At 36.0% G+C, this 20,312-nt stretch overlaps 1 protein-coding gene across 1 annotated transcript in view; it reads left to right on the top strand.

The window, feature by feature from the left end:
• The window catches only part of ADAM7 (ADAM metallopeptidase domain 7), a 95,622-nt gene that overhangs the window by 40,506 nt on the left and 34,804 nt on the right, over window positions 1-20,312 (top strand). The window contains exons 4-9 of the mRNA XM_035726360.1: window positions 3,240-3,318; window positions 4,862-4,938; window positions 6,112-6,304; window positions 8,446-8,499; window positions 11,510-11,581; window positions 12,180-12,237. Coding sequence (XP_035582253.1) covers window positions 3,240-3,318; window positions 4,862-4,938; window positions 6,112-6,304; window positions 8,446-8,499; window positions 11,510-11,581; window positions 12,180-12,237 — 533 coding nt within the window. The remainder of the gene's footprint in view (window positions 1-3,239; window positions 3,319-4,861; window positions 4,939-6,111; window positions 6,305-8,445; window positions 8,500-11,509; window positions 11,582-12,179; window positions 12,238-20,312) is intronic.

Here is a 20,312-nt window from a genome sequence, read left to right as displayed (position 1 = left end):
TTTTATTATTTTTCCTTCTATTTTCAATGACAGCCTAGCTGGATATAGTATTCTCGGCTGCATATTTTTCTCATTTAGTGCTCTGAAGATATCATGGCAGTCCTTTCTGGCCTGCCAGGTCTCTGTGGATAGGTCTGTTGCCAATCTAATGTTTCTAGCATCATAAGTTACAGATCTCTTCTCCTGAGCTGCTTTCAGGATTTTCTCTTTGTCTCTGAGACTCGTAAGTTTTACTATTAGATGTCGGGGTGTTGACCTATTTTTATTGATTTTGAGGGGGATCCTCTGTGCCTTCTGGATTTTGATGCCTGTTTCCTTCCCCAAATTAGGGAAGTTCTCTGCTATAATTTGCTCCAATATACCTTCTGCCCCCCTCTCTCTCTTTCTTCTTCTGGGATCCCAATTATTCTAGTGTTGTTTTGTCTTATGGTATCATTTATCTCTCTAATTCTGCCCTCGTGATCCAGTACTTGTTTATTTCTCTTTTTCTCAGCTTCTTGATTTTCAATCATTTGGTCTTCTATATCACTAATTCTCTCTTCTGCCTCATTTATCCTAGAAGTTAGAGCCTCTATTTTTGATTGCATGTCATTAATAGCCTTTTTGATTTTGACTTGGTTAGATTTTAGTTCTTTAATTTCTCCAGAAAGGGTTTCTCTAATACTTTCTATCCTTTTTTCAAGCCCAGCTAGTATCTTTTAAATCATCATTCTGAACTCTAATTCAGACATCTTACTAATGTCCATATTGATTAGGTCCCTGGCAGTCGGTACTGCCTCTTGTTCTTTTTGTTGAGGTGATTTTTTTCCCGTCTTTTGTCCAGAGGAGAATAGATGAGTGTGAGAACAAAATGGTAACAGGGTAACAACGTCCCCAGAAAATATACACTAAACAAATCAGAGAAGACCTGAAACTGTGGGAAAAGAAAGGGAAAGAAAGAAAAAAGAAAAGGAAAAGAAAAAGAAAAAGAAAAAACAACAAACAAACAAAAACAAAAGAAGAAAAAAACAGAATATGATCAAATATGATCAGGCTGCTGCATAGATCAGTGCCACACACTAGATTTTGGGCATATTTTGGTCTGTTAGAAGGAAGTGCCTCCCAAATTTTTAAAGAAAGAAAAACTTATATATGTACAAAAATAAGGGTTAATACAATGAAGGGATGGAATATGACTGTAAAGATGGAAATTATAAAAGATTTTATAAAAGGAATTGATAAGAAGCTGGTTGAAAAAAGAAAGAAGAGGATTTAAAAAAAAGGGAGAGGATGTGATCAGACAGGAGACTAGAACAAAGCCATTCACTAGAGATTTAGGGTATATTTTGGTCTGTTAGAAGAAACTATATCCCAAAATTTTAAGGAGAGAACAACTTATATATATATATACCAAAAATAAGGGTAACTACTAAAGGGATAGAATATGACTCTAAAAATGAAAAATTAAAATGATTTTAAAAAAGGGATTGATAAGATGTTGGTTGAAAAAGGGAAACAGAAAAATTTAAAAAAAAAGAAAGTTAAAAAAATTAACTTTGAAAGACTAAAGATTCATGGGGAAAAAGCCATGAATTCTATGTGCAGAATCCCCTAGCGCTGGAGTTCTGCCATTCTCATTGATCGGTAAACGTGGTCTTGCCACGCTGTTCTTGCTGATATTCTGGGGGAGGGTCCTGTTGCCATGGTTCCCAAATGTCTTTGCTGGAGGTGGAATTACCCCACCCTTGCCGGGTCTGGGCTAAGTAATCTGCTCGGGTTTGCTCTCGGGAGCTTTTGTTCCCTGCAAGCTTTCTGTACAGCTTTGGAGGACGAGAGTGAAAATGGTGGCCTCCCAATCTCCGCCCCAGAGGAGCCGAGAACTCGAGGCCCCACTCCTCAGTGCGCCCCCAGAGAAAAGCAGTCAGTCACTCCCGTCTCCTCGGTCTCTGGCCACACTCTGTGCTCACCTGGCCTGTGACCGAGTGTTTCTCTCTCTGGCTCACGTCCCCATGTGGAGTCTCCAAACCCAGCCAATCTCTGCGGTGCGCTCTTGCACAGCTCCTCCCAGGGGAAGAAGGGGAGTCTCCCCGGATCTGCCGCTTGTTGGGTCCCTGCTGGAGGAGCCGTGGCCCGACTGTGCCATGGATCATGGCTTATGGCAACCCGGAGCTGAGAGCCCACTCCTCAGCTCCATCTTTGCAGCTGGCTTCCCCGCTCCAGTACCTGGGAGCTCTGCCGCACTCAGGCACCCCTGGTCTTTCTGTGACCCCGAGGGTCCTAGACCACACTGTCCCACGAAGGTTCCACCTCCCTCTTAGCCACTGGAGCAACGTCCTCAGCAGAGCCCACTTCTAAAAGTTCCAATATTGTGCTCTGCTGCTCTATCACTTGCCAGAAGCGGCCGGCGGAAGCCCCCTCCCCCACCATCTATCCTCCTGGATATCGCCTTGGATTCACTTCTCCGCACGTCCTACCTTCCAGAAAGTGGTCGCTTTTCTGTTCGGAGAGTTGTTGCTATTCTTTTCTTCAATCTCCTGTTGAGTTCATAGGTGTTCAGAATGGTTTGATCCCTATCCAGTTGAATTCCTGGGATCAGACGAAATCCAGGTCTCCTACTCCTCTGCCAATTTGCTCCGAGATATACAATCTTAGTTCTCAGTCTGAGGATACCCATGGGTTTGATACAGGAGATGTGGGAGAGTACTGATTACTGATTACTCAGAATGCCATCCATTTACTTGTGTGGAGAAAAAAACTATAAAGAATTACATGAAAATATTAACAATGGTCGTCTATGGTGAGAGTTCAGGACAATTTCATTTGTACTTTTCCACGTTTTCAAAATTTACCATTATTAATACATATTGCTTTTATCCAAATATATGGCTGTTGGGTTAACATATGTTAAGATATATGTTGTGTATGTATATATGCCATATACGTCAAATATATTTTGTATCAATATATATTTATATATAATTCTTACTTAGTTAATGTTTTCTGTAGATTCTTCTCAAGTTGCTGCCTTGGCTAAAACTGTCAGAATCTTTTTCAGTCTCTTCTAGTGTTTACTAAACCATGATATCTGGGTAGAATGTCTTTTCATGTGAGTGGGATTGGTTTTGCTTATGTGTTTTTAGCATGAGAGGAATTTGCTAAGATTTGAGAATAGCGTGGAGACTTCTCTCCCCCATAACTGGTTTTATCCATTAACTTTATAGAATGAGTAAATCTCACTACCTCTCTGCCATCTTTTCCAGGGAGTTCTTAGCCTCAAATTACAGTGAAACCTACTACTCCACAAGAGGAGAGGCCATCACCAGCTATCCTTCCACCATGGTATCTTATGGAACCTTCCTATTTCTCTTTTCTGTAATTTCCTCGTGATTTTGAAACCCAATCTAGCTTTATAAGAAGCTTCAGAAAATGTTATGTCAGAAATGAATCTTGCATTGAGTACTGTCACTGAATTATCCTAGAATAGAAAGCATGACCCTCCAAACTCTAAAGGAAGCTGATTACTGCCTAACAAGCAAATCAATGACTGTTAATGTATTTTTCTTTACTAAACTGATTTCTATGTACCCAAAAGGGTGTTAAGTCTGGAGGAAGGGCAAAGCAGTATACAAAAGCAGTATAAGACACCCTGATGAGACTGTCATCAAGCTAAACAGATAAAACCTAAAGACATTGAAACACTTTTAAAACCTACATCTAATTGACCTTTATGTGAGTCATAGTCCCTGGCCTGGGACTTCTGATGCACCAACATTGAGGTCTTTCCTATTTCCAAATGAATTTTTGCTCATTTATCATTAATATTATTCCAGTGGATACAGGTTCTACTTTTACAGTCTTCCTTCCCTTTCCAGAATGTGCCCTCTGTAGCCTTCTAAACAAAGATGACATTGTTCTCTTTTATCAAAAGTATACTTTTTGAGGGTGCCTGGGTGGCTCAGTTGGTTAAGCAACTGCCTTTGGCTCAGGTCATGATCCTGGAATCCCAGGATCAAGTCCCGCATCAGGCTCCCCGCTCAGCGAGGAGCCTGCTTCTCCCTCTAACCCTCCCCCTTCTCATGTACTCTCTCTCTCTCTCATTCTCGCTCTCTCAAATAAATAAATCTTTAAAAAAAAGTATACTTTCTGAAACTTATTTCCTTTATGTAAGGCATGAGTCAACTATGAAATGTAAGTCACCATGCAATCTTTGTAAAATAGAAATGGAAGAAAACTGAATAATGTTATTTTATGCGAGGGGTGGTTGTTGGCCTGTGAGGGTCTGAGGTCACATGGGATCGTGCCATACATAGGCAGGAGTTGAACGGATGGATATAACGGAAAAGGTAATTGATTACCTGACAGAACCACTGTAGGCAGTGCACCAAGTAGGGAGTGACAAGGATACCAACTTGACTGAAGCACAGCAGCAGGAGAGAAGGGCTTGAGGAGACCTGGTTGGAGAGTGAGACTTACTTTTAGCAATCATCAAAAACCTTGGCATGATTTCATAGGAAACTGGAGGAAAACTGTAATAACAACCCAAGTACGGTAGTTTGGTAGAAATTTTAGGATGGGTTAAAGGAGAAATATTTATAAGGAAAAAAGTCACATTTCTGAGGCTTGATTCATCAACTAAGAGCTGCTGAATTCGTGAGGGAAGAATCCATATACTGCTTCACAAAATGTAATCATGCAATTAAAAGGATTCTAAAGGAGTTTCAAAATTTTCCAAATGACAGGATGCAATGAATGAATACATGAATATGTGTACAATTTGTGACAATGAAATGCTGATGTATTGTGAACATAAAATATGTATAAGTTAATATTTATGTAATATTAATATGTGTACTTATATCAATTGCCTCTTCATCTATTTTAGGATCACTGTTTTTACCAAGGATCCATCATACATGAATTCGATTCTGCTGCCAGTATTAGCACATGTAATGGTCTGAGGTATTGCACAAGTATCTATTTTGTTTATAAGTTTGCTTAATGGATTTTCAGAGACATTTGCTTCTCATCTTTCTAACAACCCTATAAATAGAAAAATTAATGGGAAAAAGCTACTGTATATTTTCACCATGAATATCCATTCTAGCCCATTGTTATGTTCATTTTTGACAAAAAGATGTCTAATGCACAGCCCTAAGCAAGACAAGTTTTTCAGTATACAATCAAGGGATTCAGAGTTAGAAGACTGCTGGGAATCATCTAGCCTGTTCTCTCATGTTAGAGACACTGAAATCAGAGACTTGCCTCTAAGCATCCAATTTGCTGGTGATAGAATTCAATCCAAAAATCAGGCTTCCTGACTTCTAGTCCTGTGAATCACCACACAACATTTCACACATTTTTAATAATCAGGAGTTAGTCTTTAGAAATTAAAGTTAGAAGTAAAGCCTATTTCAGTTCTCTGTAGATCTTGGGCTAAAGAGTAAAGGAGGAAATGTGGGGTAAAAGGTAGAAGAACAAGAAACTTCCACCTTCATATATGTGTACTTTACTTGAGTAGATCCCAACATATTTAAGAATAAGAACACCTTTGGGGGCCTGGGTGGCTCAGTTGGTTAAGCGACTGCCTTCAGCTCAGGTCATGATCCTGGAGTCCCGGGATCGAGTCCCTCATCGGGCTCCCTGCTCAGCAGGGAGTCTGCTTCTCCCTCTGACCCTCTTCCCTCTTGTGCTCTCTATCTCTCATTCTCTCCCTCTCAAATAAATAAATAAAATCTTTAAAAAAAAGAATAAGAACACCTTTAATGATAAAATTTCTAGATAATAGTTATTTTACTATCATATATTTACTCTACAAGTAATGCATGATGGACATAAAAAATTCACAAAATGTTTGCTATAACTCTGAGACTTCAAAGTAGGGATTGACCTGTCAAGTTTCTGAAAATCTGGAGGAAAGTTGACGCTTGAAAAAGTTACCAATTCAAAGGTCACATGTCACTTCATCTTTTTATCACTCAGAATACCTGAGTACATGCTCATGAGGCCTTGGTCTTATAGTTCCCATTCTTAAATAGGCCAAGTCAATAAAATGGAACAGAAGAATAATTGTGAGAAATGTAGAGGTAAAATGGAATACATCTTGAACATACATCACATTCCCATTTTCTGTAGGGGATTCTTCAGGGTATATGACCAAAGGTACCTCATTGAACCAGTGAAATATTCAGATGAGGGACAACATTTGGTGTTCAGATATAATCCAAGGATACAGTATGCTGCCAATTATTCTTGTACAGAACTCAATTTTACCAGGACAAATGATTCAAAGGATGATATTAAAATCATGGAAGACCTCAAAATCGAAGTAAGTGCTTTATTTTTAAATCACCTTAATACCAGGAAAAATGTCTCTTATTTCTTTTTTTATTTCAAAACAGAGAGATGAGCCCAACTAATGAAGTGTATGTGCTACCTGAGTCTGACTCTTCATTGTTTGAAATCTAAAATGTCAAACATTTTTTACCATTTTTTTTTACCATTACCATGTTCATTCCCAGGGCACCTGGGTGGCTCAGTTGGTTAAGCAGCTGCCTTCAACTTGGGCCATGGTTCCAGAGTCCTGGAATGGAGCCCCGGATCAGGCTCCCTGCTCAGCAGGGAGTCTGCTTCTTCCTCTCCCTCTGTCCCTTCCCTTACTTGTGCTCATGCTCTCCCTCTCTCTCTAACAAATAAATAAAATCTTTAAAAAAAAGAAAAAGAAAATGTTCATTCCGTATAGTAAATCTCAATTCGTCCCATCAATTTTAAGGAAAGGGAATATTTACAACCATACATACAGATTTATAGCATTAGGGCTTTAAGTGGTTGGAAAGAATGAAATTTGCAATGTCTTGAAAACTCTCCTAGGTAATGTCTTCCCTCATCTTCACTGCCATTTTTTTAGTTGGGGGAAGTTTATGATAAGTCAGGGTCTCCCCCTTTCATCAGTCCAAATATTCTAATTATTAATTATTAAAGATAAGTAAGTAATAGCAACTTCAATTTCTGGTGGGATGACTGCACAATGAGGGTCCTCTGTGTTTTAGGCTTTCCTGTACAACTAGGTCATATCACTTCAAATCCCCACTAGGTGTTAGCCTTTCAGATCCATGAGTGCCCATCTTCTTCACATATCCATGGTCTGGATTGTGTGGGAAACTTACTAGGTGCCTAACAGATGTTTTTGATTTACTCAATCAACTGATACATAATTACTTAGTTCACACACAGAATGACTTAGTTAAATCTTTGTACAGTATGCCTCTGGTTTATACTCAGATAATATGCATGCATCTCAATGCATAACACTGAGAGCTGAAAACAGAATTTTCTGGAATTGGTGACTTATAAAATAAAAGATCTATAATATAAATGTATAACTTTTATACGTTTCCTTGGAATTGAGGCTACTGCAAAGTAAGAGATTGGGAGACAGGAAAGGAATAGGAGGAGTACAGTCAGTCCTATTAGCCAGTCATTCCTATGTTTTGTTCTTCACTATTGGTAAGTCTTTTTTATATGAGCTTATTTAGTAAGCATTTACTTTATAAGTGAAAAAAACTAAACATTAAAAAATGTATTCATTATTCTTTATAACTCTTCTATTTATTTATTTAGAGTATAACACACAATGTTACATTAGTCTCAGGTATACATCATAGTGATTCAACATCTCCATACATCATGCTACACTCACCACAAGTGTAGCTACCATCTGTCACCATACAATGCTACTAAATACCGTTGACTATATTTCCTATGCTGTACCTTTTATTCCATGACTTATTTATTCCATAACTGGATGCCTGGGTCTCCCACTCCCCTTCACACATTTTGCCCATCCCTATACCCCCTCTTCCCTCTGGCAACCATCAGTTTGTTCTCTGTATTTATAGGTCTGATTCTGTTTTTTGTTTGTTTATTCATTCATTTTGAATTTTAGATTCCACATATGTGCGAAATCATATACTATTTGTCTTCCTCATTCTGACTTATTTCACTTAGCATAGTACCCTCTAGATCCACTCATAATGTTGCAAATGGCAAGATTCCATCCTTTTATATGGCTGCATAATATTCGTGTGTGTGTGTGTGTGTGTGTGTACTACATTTTCTTTATCCTTTCATCTACTGATAGGTCCTTAGGTTGCTTCCTTATCTTGGCTATTGTAAATAATGTTGCAATAAATATAACTCTTATTTTACCTGAAAGACTAAACAAAGAAAGGAAGGATATTCAAATATTGAATATTGTTTCAGGTTTATTAAAATCTGATATACAGGGGCACATGTTTTAATAATATATTGGGTTTTATTTAGATAAATTCCTGGAATTATTAGTTATACTCCTGTACCTGACCTTCCCGTATCAATAATATTAACATTTCTTACCATGAAAATTTTAACTTAAAACATTAAAATGAGGAACATTAACCATACTTCATTAAATTTTTCATAAATTTCCAGAACGTCCATGAAGAAAAGTATGTTGAACTGTTCATTGTTGCTGATGATAATGTGGTAAGTTTTCAGAAGAACATTTGCTCTTCGTTTATGCTTATAAAACTATAGTTGTGATCCTAAAAAAGAGGGGAAAAATATATTAAAAAGAAGTCCATTTGGGTTTAATGTTGTTTTTAGCTTCCCCAAACAGATTTATATGAGATGATAAGGTCCTTTGGCAGTATAGCAGACTAAGCCAAAATAGAATTCTCATCCCTATTATGAATATATGGAGATGATGAACAATGTATACAAAATTGAAAATATGTGCACAAACTATAGTTTAGCTCAGAAAAAAAAAAAAAAACACAAGAAATCTCCAATTCCTAAAAATGAGAAGAGAACCTCTGTCAAAGTAGTAAGTAAAATTCAAAGGCTTGGTGACATGTAATATATAGAACATATTGCATAATGCCCAGAGCCATAAAGAGCTGCCCTGTCTCTGAAAAGAGAACTGGAGAATCTCTCTCCATTGAAACTGCAAAGAGAAAGGGAATGTTCTGTCTGTCTGTAACAATGGGCAGGGAACATATTATACCTGAGAAAGCAGAAATCCTAAACTTGTGTCATGCAATGATGTGGAGCATGATATATTTTTCTTTAGATACAGAAATGCCAAGCAAAGCTTACAACATAAAAACTGAAAACTTGATAAACTGTTAAAGCTCAAGTCAAAAATGCCCTATAAAGACATTTTCATAATCCAAGATAAAACTAATCACATGAGGAAGAATCAACCAACAGTAATGGGAAGTAGAATAAGTTCTTCAAGAACTGAAAATTATCCACTCATATTTCAGATTATACACCTAACAATAAAGTAGGAAAAGATATGCAACAAGAAATAACAGAGTTATAGGGAGAGTAAGGTTCTTTTAGTTCCCCTCCAGTAGGAATGTTGGAGTTTTTCTCTCCAAAAGTGAGAATAAGATACATTTATTTTCACTGTCAATAAATTTTCTTTTGACAGATTAACTGAAAATTTTAGCCATCCTAATAAGACAAAATAAATGAGATCTATGTCAATTTAAAAGAAAGACACACATTGTTGCATTTTTTTAAAAAAGGAGAAACTTCAGTTGTCAATTTTTTTAAAAAGGTAATTGGTAAAATTTAGGCATCAGATAGGCTTACATTAATGTGTATGAGAACATGTTAACTAACTTTTAAAAGAGTGCTAAAATAAGCTTTCTTTATAATAATTTATTAGAAAGAAGTAAGAATGATGTATTAAATTTAATATTTATCCCAGATACCAGGTAAAGGTTTGCTTGATATTATTTTAGGGGCATTAAACTGGACTTTTACATGCATAGCTCTCACATATGCCACCTTAATATTGTCTTTAAATATTTAAGGGGTGTTTTTTGAGAAGTTCTTATAGTAAATCATCTATTTTCACTTAACAAATAGTTAATGAGTGTCTAACATACTAGATTCTGAGTACTGGATATATATATTTATATTATATATACACGCATGCATACATGTATATGTTAGCTGAGTATAAAGGGCAACAGCAAGAACAATGTAGAGTTCGTGTATTCTGGTAAGATGGAATAGAAAACAAAAGCAACTTTGGGAAAATATTTCAAGGTACTGACATATTTTGAAGACAGTATGATGAATTTTAAGCAGCTAAGTAGAGTAAGGATATGGATGATACACCCAGACATAACAAGTTGAAAGAATAAGCAGAACACAATTGTCTATATACTGGGAAAGACTAGCCATATAATAAAGACTTGTCAATGGAATGCAAAGACCACATACCCCTTTCTTTCTCATACCCCCATGGGTGGATATCACTGATTGTTAAAGTACCCTATCCCTGTGATCTCTAAGATAGGCTCAGGATCTTTCTCAACTGTGTATTTTAGGCAAGCACTACCAATTGGTCACCAAGAATCCTGGTGTGAAACTATATTTGCCATCCAGAATTTAAGGGGATAGTGGAAAAAAAGAAACCTCTGTACAATAAAACACTAGGAGTGATAGGGTATTAGCAACCAAAGTGATAAGAAATTTCTTAAAAGACAAAATGTTCAATATTAAAGGTGACCAGGAAGATGAGGAAAAAGTGTTCAACAGATTGGATAACTAAGAGGACATTTATGTTCCTGTCAAGAATAGTTTTAAAATAGAGGTGGTTAAACCATGATTAGTAGATTGAGGAATGAATGGGAAATGAGAAGTGAAGAGAGTCTAATGTTATTATCTTTGAGGTATTTAGATATATGAGATAACAGGAGAGCAATGGAGCAAGTAACTGGAGGATACTTGCAGGATTCAGAAAAGCCATGTTTCTTTTACTTTTTATTATGAAACAAGCTTGATCATTTGGCATTTATCCCTACAGGATACTTCTGTTATTTTTATAAGGTATATTTTATCAGGTCTAAATTGATCATGCTAAGAACCAAGGTCCTGATGGCACAAATGGAAAATCCATTTGTTAGAAGGGGAAAAAAGACAGAATAGGCTGGAGCAGGAAAGTCCACTTTGTCTTCTCAGCCTTTCTCTGGAGAGAAGGGGGAGCTACAATTTCCTGTCCTTCTCCATCACATCTCTGGCTTTAGGGTGGTCCTTGATTACATTCCTTAGTTTGTGACAACCATGAACATAGAAGGGCTGACAAAGTGTCTGCTTTTTTTGCAATATAATGGTTTCTGTGGAGCTTTAATAAGTTTTGTTTCATCAGCATGATAAATATGGACTCTAAAGAACACTTTTTAGTTCATTTACTAAATCAATGTACTGTAATATATTGTAATGTGAAAAGGGGATAAGGTTATGAAGAAAACCTTAAAGTAGTGCTAAGCTGAAGCATGTCCTTAGAAACTGTTATATCTAGTTATTTGATATCAAAAATATAATTCTGTATAATTTGCCCAGATTTTTAGCTGACCAGAAAGAATGCCAATAAGTTCCTCCCCCCCTTGAAATATCTCATAGTGAGTGAAGTATTTTGTTGAGTTTTTATTCATCTCCTATTATTAATGAATGTGATCTGATGTTTTATTTCCAGTATCAAAGGAATAATCATCCTCACACTAAACTGAGGAACAGAATTTGGGGAATGGTCAATTTTGTCAACATGGTAAGATCTAATACAGTTTAAATCAAGCTAAAAGTGCAAAATAGAAGAAACCTTTTAAGATAGATAGGTGTTGGATTTTGTGGTAATCTCAATATTGAGATAGCCCAAAATACAAAAATTCACCATGTGTATTATTTAGCCAAAATCCAATGAAAAATTCACACCAATAAATGAACCACAGCACTGAGGCTTTGGTTTTCTAAATAAATGACATTTAATATTTCAGGAGATTTCAAAGATTGGTTGCTAATCACAAAATTTATAAAGCACTGTATAAAGACTTGAATATGCACTGTGCATAAATCAAATCCACTAGTACATTTAAAATCACTGTTCCATAATTTAGCATTGTTGGAGAGCTTATTTCTGCTTCGCCCTCAACCTCAGGCCTTTATCAAAGCCAATGATCAATGGTCTCCACTCACATTCTTATCTCTTCTTCAGTAGTAATCTGTTCTTGTTTGTTACTCTGTGATTGCTAGCCTAGTTATGGGACCCAGAGTGTTTTGTTGCCCTGATCTATCCTGTCTTAGGAAAGCTCTGACATCCATGGGTCTTTGGGTAGATTATTCTCACTGTGTTCTTCCTTCATTGGTAGGAGACATTGAATGCTCTGGCCTTAGGACAGCTTCCCGCCTCTCCTCCAGGGGCAGAAGGTTTTTTTGTTTTTTGTTTTTTCCCTTTCTTTCAGCAACAATCAGTTTTCACTTGAGTTCTGGGAGCATAAAAAAAATGCCCCAGTCAACAATTGATATGTCACCCAGACAGATAACCAATAAACAGTGGTTTTGAACAACAGTATAGACCAAATGAAGCCAACAGGTATATACAGAATATTACATCCAAGAGCAACCGAATACACCATTTCTTCTCAAGAGCAGATGGAATATTTCATAGTATATTATATAGCAGGCCACAAAGCAAACCTCAACAAATTCAGAAAGATGGAAATGATATCAAGTACAATGACAGCAAGATTACTGGAAAATTTATAAATATGTGGAAATTAAAGAACACATTCCTGAACAATAAATGGATCAAAGAATAAATGAAAGGTAAAATCAAAAAAAATCTTGATACTAACAAAAATGGAAACAAAACATATCAAAACTTATGAGATGCAGCAAAAGCAGTTCCAGGAGGAGAGTTTATAGTTGTAAATGCATACATACATCAATTAAAAAGAAAATAGCAAACAAACAACTAACGTTATACCTTAAGGAACTACAAAAAGAAGAACAAACTAAGCCCATAGTTAGCACAAGGGAAGAAGTAATAATAAGATTAGAACAGAAAAAAAATATTGGCAGAAGCTTGGTGCTTTTGTGTCTCTGGAGAACAAGAGTCTGGTAGGTTTAAAGATGTTCCCAAAGCAACAGTTTTTCCTGTCCTTCAGGCCTATACCACAAAGGGAGTGTCTCTCTAGTCTCCCACTCTGTCCTGCATGGTTTAATGCACATCTAGAGGAGACTCATGGAGAAGATTCTGAGAGTAGGTGTGAAATTCCTTATGTCTGTGTCTTTCAGAAGGTCCTATACGCTCATTTTATCCCACACTTACCCTTTAGCAATTCCTTACAAATGTCTTGTGAATTCTTATGTCTTATATGGTGCTCAGCATCTCTTTTTATCATGCTCTGCCACTGGGAGATGCTCTAGTACCATCTCTCCCCACAGGAGGAACTCTCCTTAGATTTCAAGCTACTATTTGCCTTGTTACCTCAACTAACTAATGGTCTGATATATGACTTTAAATTCTCTGGCTTTTTCTTTTTGTCAGGGTAGAAGTGACATTCTTTCCAACTTTATACATCTTAGCCAGAAATAAAATTTCTCCGAATTTTAAATCTATGTCTATGGAAATTAAAAATCCTCCCCATATTATTCTAAAGGGTAGGAAAAATGTGGAATGGAATGGTTATATCTCATAGTCATCTCCGTTTTCTCCTGTTTCTTTTTATTGACTGATTGGTTGATAAGGGTTTTTGTAAGTTTATTCATGACTTGGGTCTAATCCTATTTTTCCAATAATTCTTTCAGGTTTTGTAACCATCTTTTCTCCTATCAAGGTTTTTAGGCATTTTTTCCAGTTTTATTGAGAAATAATAGACATACACTGCTGTATAGTAGATGACATACAGCATAATGGTTTGATTTACATAAATTGTGAAATGATTACCACAGTAGGTTCAGCTAACATCTATCTTCTCAAATAGATACAACGAAAAGAAAAACCCGAAAGAATAAAGGAAAAAAAACTTCTTGCGTTAAGAACGCTAAGTGTCTACTCTTTTAAAAACTTTCCTATCCATGCAGCAGTGTTAGCGGCAGTCATACGTCTCTAGTACTTATTTATCTTATCACTGGAAGTTTGTACCTTTTTACCCCCTTCCTCCAATTTCCCCTCTCTCTACACCCCACCTGTGGTAACCACAAGTCTAATAACTTTTCCTATGAATTTTTTTTTGTTTTTTAAAAATTCCATATGTAAGTGAGATCATATAGTGCTTGTCTTTCTCTGTCTGCCTTATTTCACTTAGGGTAATACCCTCTAGGGTAATCTATATTATCAAAAATGGTAGGATAGCCTTGATTTTTTATGGCCGAAAAATATTCCACTGTATGTATCTACTATAACTTCTTCCATTCATCCATTAATGGACACCTAGACTGTTTTCATGTTTTTAGTATATAATAATGCTTATAAAAACATAGGAGTGCAGATATCTTTTTGAATTAGTGCTTTTTGTTTCCTTTGATATGTTCCCAGAAGTGGAATTGCTGGATCATATAATAGTTATTTTTTAAATTTTTGAGGATCTTCCATACTGTTTTCCACATAGTGGCTATACCAGTTTACAATCCCACCAACAGTGCACAAACGTTCACTTTTCTCTACATCCATAGCAGCGTTTGTTGTCTCTTGTCTTTTTGATGATGGCCATTCTAACAAGCATGAGATGATATCTCATTGTGATTTTAATTCACATTATCCTAATGACTAGTGATGTTGAAAATCTTTTCATGCGCTTGTTGGCCTTTCATGTATCTTTTTTGAAGAAATGTCTATTCAGTTACTTTGCCCATTTTTGAATTAGATATTTGTTTTTTTGAATTAAAGAGTTGTTTATGTGTGCCAGATAGCAACCCCTTATCAGATATATGGCTTGTAAATATATTTTCCCATTCCATAAGTTGTCTTTTCACTTTTTTACTGGTTTCTTTTGCTGTGCAGAAGCCTTTTAGTTTAATGCAGTCCCACTGGACTGCTTCTTATTTTATTGCTTGTGCTTTAGGCATCATATCCAAACAATCATTACCAAGGCCCATGTCAAGGAGCTTTACTGCTATATTTTCTTCTAGGATTTTCATGGTAAAACTCAATTTAAGTCTTTAATCCATTTTGAGTTAATTTTTGTGAGTCGTATAAGTTAGGGGTCCAGTTTCATTCATTGTGAATACACAATTGACACAATGCCATTTATTGAAGAGACTATGCTTTCTATTGAGTATTCTTGAGTTCCTAGTCAAATATTAGTTGACTGTAAGGGGCACCTGGGTGGCTCAATCAGTTGAGCTTCTGACTCTTGGCTTCAGCTCAGGTCATGATTTCAGGGTCATGGGATTGAGCCCCACATGGGGCTCCACACTCAGCGGGGAGTCTACTTCCCCTCTCCTTCTCCCCTCCCCCCACTCACACACTCTCTCTCTCTCTCTAAAATAAATAAGTGAATTTTTAAAAAATATTAGTTGACTGTATATGCTTGAGTTTATTTCTGGGCTCTGGATTCTGTTCCATTGAACTATTTGTCTCTTTATATGCCAGTACCATACTCTTTTGATGACTTTAGATTTATATAAGTATAACTTAAGATCAGGAAGTGTGATGCTCCCGCTTTCTTTGTCTTTATCAGGATTTCTTTGACTATTTGAGGTGTTTTGTGGTTCCATATAAGCTTTAGGAGTGCTTTTTCTACTTCTGTAAAAAATGTCATTAGAATCTTGATAAGGATTGCATTGAATGTATAAATGGCTTTCAAAAAATAAAATAAATGGCTTTCAGTAGTATTGATATTTTAACAATATTAATTCTTCCAATCTATGAACACAGGACAGCTTTGCATTTATTTATGTCTTCTTTGATTTCTCTTATCAACTTATCATTTTTAGCATAGATATCTTTCACCTCCTTAGTTAAATTTATTCCTTAATATTTTATTGTTTTTGATGTTCATGCATATGGGATCAATCTCTTTATTTCTTTTTCAAAATTTTCTTTGTTATTGTACAGAAATGCATGTTTGCATGTTAATTTTACATCCTGTGACTTTACTGAATTCATTGATTAGATCTAACAATTGTTGGTTGTCTTTAGGATTTTCTATATTTAAAATCATGGCTGCAAATAGAGGCAATTTTACTGGTTCCTTACCAATTCTGATACCTTTAATTTTTTTTCTTGTCTGATTGTTCTAGCTAGGAGTTCCAGTACTATGTGGAATAGGGAGGGGTGGTAACAGTGGACACTTGTGTTCTTTTTTTTCTTTTTCTTTTTTTTTTTTTTTAGAGAGAGAGATTGAATACATGCAAGCTGGGAAGTGGGCAGAGAGAGAGAGAGGAAGAGAATCTTAAGCAGGCTCGATGCCCAGTACAAAGCCCAACACAGGGCTTGATATCAACCCTGAGATCATGACCTGAGCCAAAATCAAGAGTTGGATGCCCTTGTTCTTAATCTTAGAGGAAAAGTTTTCAACCTTTCACCATGATGTTAGCTGTGGATTTGTCGTAACTGGCCTTGATTATGTTGAGATATGTTCTTTCTATGCCTAATTTGTTAAGAGTTTTTTTCATAACAAATGAAATGAATTTTGTCAATTTGAGATATGATTCTTATGATTCATTGCTTTCATTCTATTAATGTAATGTGTCACATTCATTGGTTTGCTTATGCTGAATGAGCCTCACATCCCAGGGATAAATTCCACTCGATCATGTGAATGATTCTTTTAACCTGCTGCTGAAATCAGTTTGGTAGTATTTTATGGAGAATTTTTCATTTATACTCATCAAGGGTATTAGCCTGCAGTATTCTTTTCTACTAATATCATTTTCTGGCTTTGGTGTCAGGGTAATGCTGGCCTTGTAAAATGAGATTGGGAGTGTTTCCTCCTCTTTGAGTTTTTTGGAAAAGTTTGAGAATGATTGACATTAATTATTTAAATGTTTGGTATAATTCACCAGTAAAGCTATCTGGTCCTGGACTTTTCTTCATTAGGATATTGAGGATATTGTTGATCACTGATTCAATCTCCTTACTAGTAATTGGTCTATTCAGAGTTACTACTTGATTTGATCTTGGTAAGTAGTTTAATTCCAAGAATTTTTGCATTTCTTCTAGGCATCCAGGTTTTGTCATATAGGTGTTCGTAGCAGCCTCTTATCCTTTGAATTTCTGTGGTGTCCATTGTAATGCCTCTTTTTTCATTTATAATTTTGTTGATTTTAGTCCTTTATCTTTTTTCTTAGTCTTAGCTAGGGTGTGTCCATTTTCTTCATCTTTTTAAAGAACCAACTCTTAGTTTGGTTAATCTTTTCCAATGTTTTTCTGTTCTCTACTTCATGTATTTCTCCTATAATTTTTATTATTTCCTTTCTTTGGCTAAGTTTGGGCTCTGTTGTTGTTGTTGTAGATATAGTTCCTCAAGGTATAGAGTTAGGTTGTTCATCTAGGATCTTTCTTACTTCTTAATGTAGGCAATTATGATAACGAACTTTCTTTTCTCTTAGAACAGTTTTCCTGCATCCCATAAGTTCTTCATCCCAAAATGTTTTCATTTTCATTTGTCTTAAGGTCTTTTATTTCCCCTTTAATTTCTTCTTTGATCCATTGATTGTTCAAGAGAGTGTTGTTTAGTTTCCATGTGTTCATGAATTTTCCAGTTTTCCTCTTGTTATTGGTTTCTAGTTCCATGCCATTATTTTCAGAAAAGATACTTGGTATGATTTTTCATGATTTTTGAATTTGCTTACACTTGTTTTAAAAGCTAACATATGGCCTACTCTAAAAAAATATTCTATGTACGTATAAGAATATGTATTCTGCTATTATTGGATACAATGTTCTGTATACATCTGTTAGGTCCTTTAGGACTAGGGTATTGTTCAGATGCACTGTTTACTTATTGATTCTCTGTCTGGATGATCTATCCATTGTCCAGTGTAGAGCATTAAGGTTTTTTTTTTTTAATTTTTCCTTTCAATTCTCTTAGTTTTTGCTTTGTATACTTAGGTTTTCCAATATTGGGCACATAAATATTTACAGCTATGTCTTCTTGATGTGTTGACTCTTTTATCATTATGTAATGGCCTTTGTCTCTTTTTACCATTTTTAGTTTAAAATCTACTTTGATATATGTATAATTACCTTTGCTTTTGGGGGAGGCTATCATTTGCTTGAAATGTCTTTTTCCATCCCTTCACTTTCAGTCTATGTGTGTCGTTAGGGCTAACGTGTCTTTGTATGTTGTATATTGTTGGATTTTGCTTTTTTAATCCCTTCAGCCACCCTATGTCTTTTGATTGGAGAATTTAATTTGTCCATATTTAAAGTAATTATTGATAAGTAAAGACTTACTCTTGCCATTTTGTGAATTGTTTTCTGGTTACTTTGCAGATCCATTGTTCCCTATTTCTTATCCTACTGTTCGTTTTTGTATTTTGGTGTCTTTGGTATTGGTATGCTTTGGCTTCTTTATTGTATTCTTTCATCTAATTACCAGAAAATTTTCCCTTGAGGTTATCATGAGGTTTACATAAAATATCAAACTTATCAGATCCTAATTTAAACTGATAACAATTTAACTTTAATAAAATTCATATACTTTACACTTCTTTTTATCCTCCTTACCTTTTACATTATTGCTGTTACAATTTACATTTTTTAATATTTTGTAACTAATAACATTGTACCTATTGTATTTATGGGTTTTTTTGCTATGTTCATTTTCTTGACTTTTAAATTAGAGTTGTGAGTTATACACCATCATTACCAAATTGCAGAATCTAATGATGACTATATATTTACCATTACAAGTGAGATTTATGTTATCATTTTGTGTTTTTTATGATATTAACAAGCATTTTTTACATCTACTCAAAGAACTCCCTTTAGCGTTTCCTCTAAGGCAGGTCTGGTGGTAATGAACTCCCTTCCTCAACTTTTGGTTGTTCAAGAAAGTCTTTATCTCTCCTTCATTTCTGAAGGACATCTTTACCAGCCATTGTATTCTTGGTTGACAGTTTCTTTGATACTACATTATCTCCTTGCCTTAAAATTTTCTTTTGAGAAATCTGTCCATAGTCATATGGGAGCTCCCTTATATGTAATACCTCTCTTTTTTCTGCTGCTCTTAAAATTCTTTCATCTTTGACTTTTGATGATTTAATTATAATGTATCTTAATGTAGCTCTATTTGGTTTAATCTATTTGTCTTTCAGGCTTCCTGGATCTAGATGTCTATTTCTCTCCCCAGGTTCAGGAAGTTTTCAGCCATTATTGTTTTAAATATACTTTCTATCCCTTTCTTTTTCTCTTCTCCTTCTAGAATTCTCATGGAATCTCTATATTGTGTCTCATAATTCCAGTAGATTTTCTTCACTCTTTTTCATTCTTTTTTTCATTTTGCACCTTTCACTGGGTAATGTCTACTGTCTAATTCTTTCTTCCACATAGTCAAACTTCTCATTTTGTTCATGCATTATTTTCCTAATTTTATTTAGTTGTCTGTGTGTGTCTTCTTGTAGTCCACTAAACATTGTGTCCCTGACAGTTTATAGATCTCTGTTTCTTTATGGTCAGTCATTGGAGCTTTATCAGTTTCTTTTGGTGGAGTCAGATTTACCCAATTTTTCACGATCTTTGATTCCTTACATTGGTATCTGCACATTCAGGTAACAGGGAGCCTCTTCCAGATGTATAGATTTTCTTTGGCAGAGACAGTTCTTTATCAGTCAGCTCAGTTTGGCTTTCTGTGTGTGTTTGCAGATAATGTCTTTGGGAAGATTGGGCTTGCTACTATGGTCTATTTTTGGATGAGACAACTGTTTAAGCTCTGAGGATGGAGATGCAGGCTAAGAACAGTTGTACAGCCCTGCAGGCTTGGTTCCCCTGCTAAGTGAGGATGCAGGATGGACTCCTCAGTTGCCTGAATTTTTTGGTCAGGCTTACTAGATGGTTGGGACTGGGTATTATATTCAATAATAGATGGGACTATAAATTAGCTTCCCTGGACAAAGCCATGTGACTATACAGCTCATTGTTGGGGGGCCCAAGGCAGGCCATAATATGCATGGAGTTCCCTGATCAGACAAGGGCACCGGTTTTGTTCTACAGAGGAATTCAAGGGCTGTGCTCTCTGTCCAAGCGTCATTTGTATATAACGCTGTTGAATGGGCTACACAGCTTCCCATGTGCTCTGGTTAGGCTGCCTGGTTAGGCAGACTGAAGACTATATTCAGTGATGAGCAGGATTATGAATTAGATTCCCTGCCCTCATGCAGTGGGAGAAGCAGCTCTAAAACTGGAATATATCTTTGTTGTCTTGACTTAAGCTGAACTGCCCCGCAAGGTTGCCAGCCAAACAACACCACTGGCTTTGCTCTGCAGACTGTGGGCTATGTCTGCTTTTCTCTTGTGCCTTTCTTGAGTTTTCTGGGCTGCACAGTTTTCAGGT

The sequence above is a fragment of the Zalophus californianus genome, chromosome 2 (assembly GCF_009762305.2).
Source record: "Zalophus californianus isolate mZalCal1 chromosome 2, mZalCal1.pri.v2, whole genome shotgun sequence".
Taxonomy (NCBI): domain Eukaryota; kingdom Metazoa; phylum Chordata; class Mammalia; order Carnivora; family Otariidae; genus Zalophus; species Zalophus californianus.
Note: the sequence above shows the minus strand (reverse complement) of the source record. Positions and strands in the feature narration are given on the sequence as shown.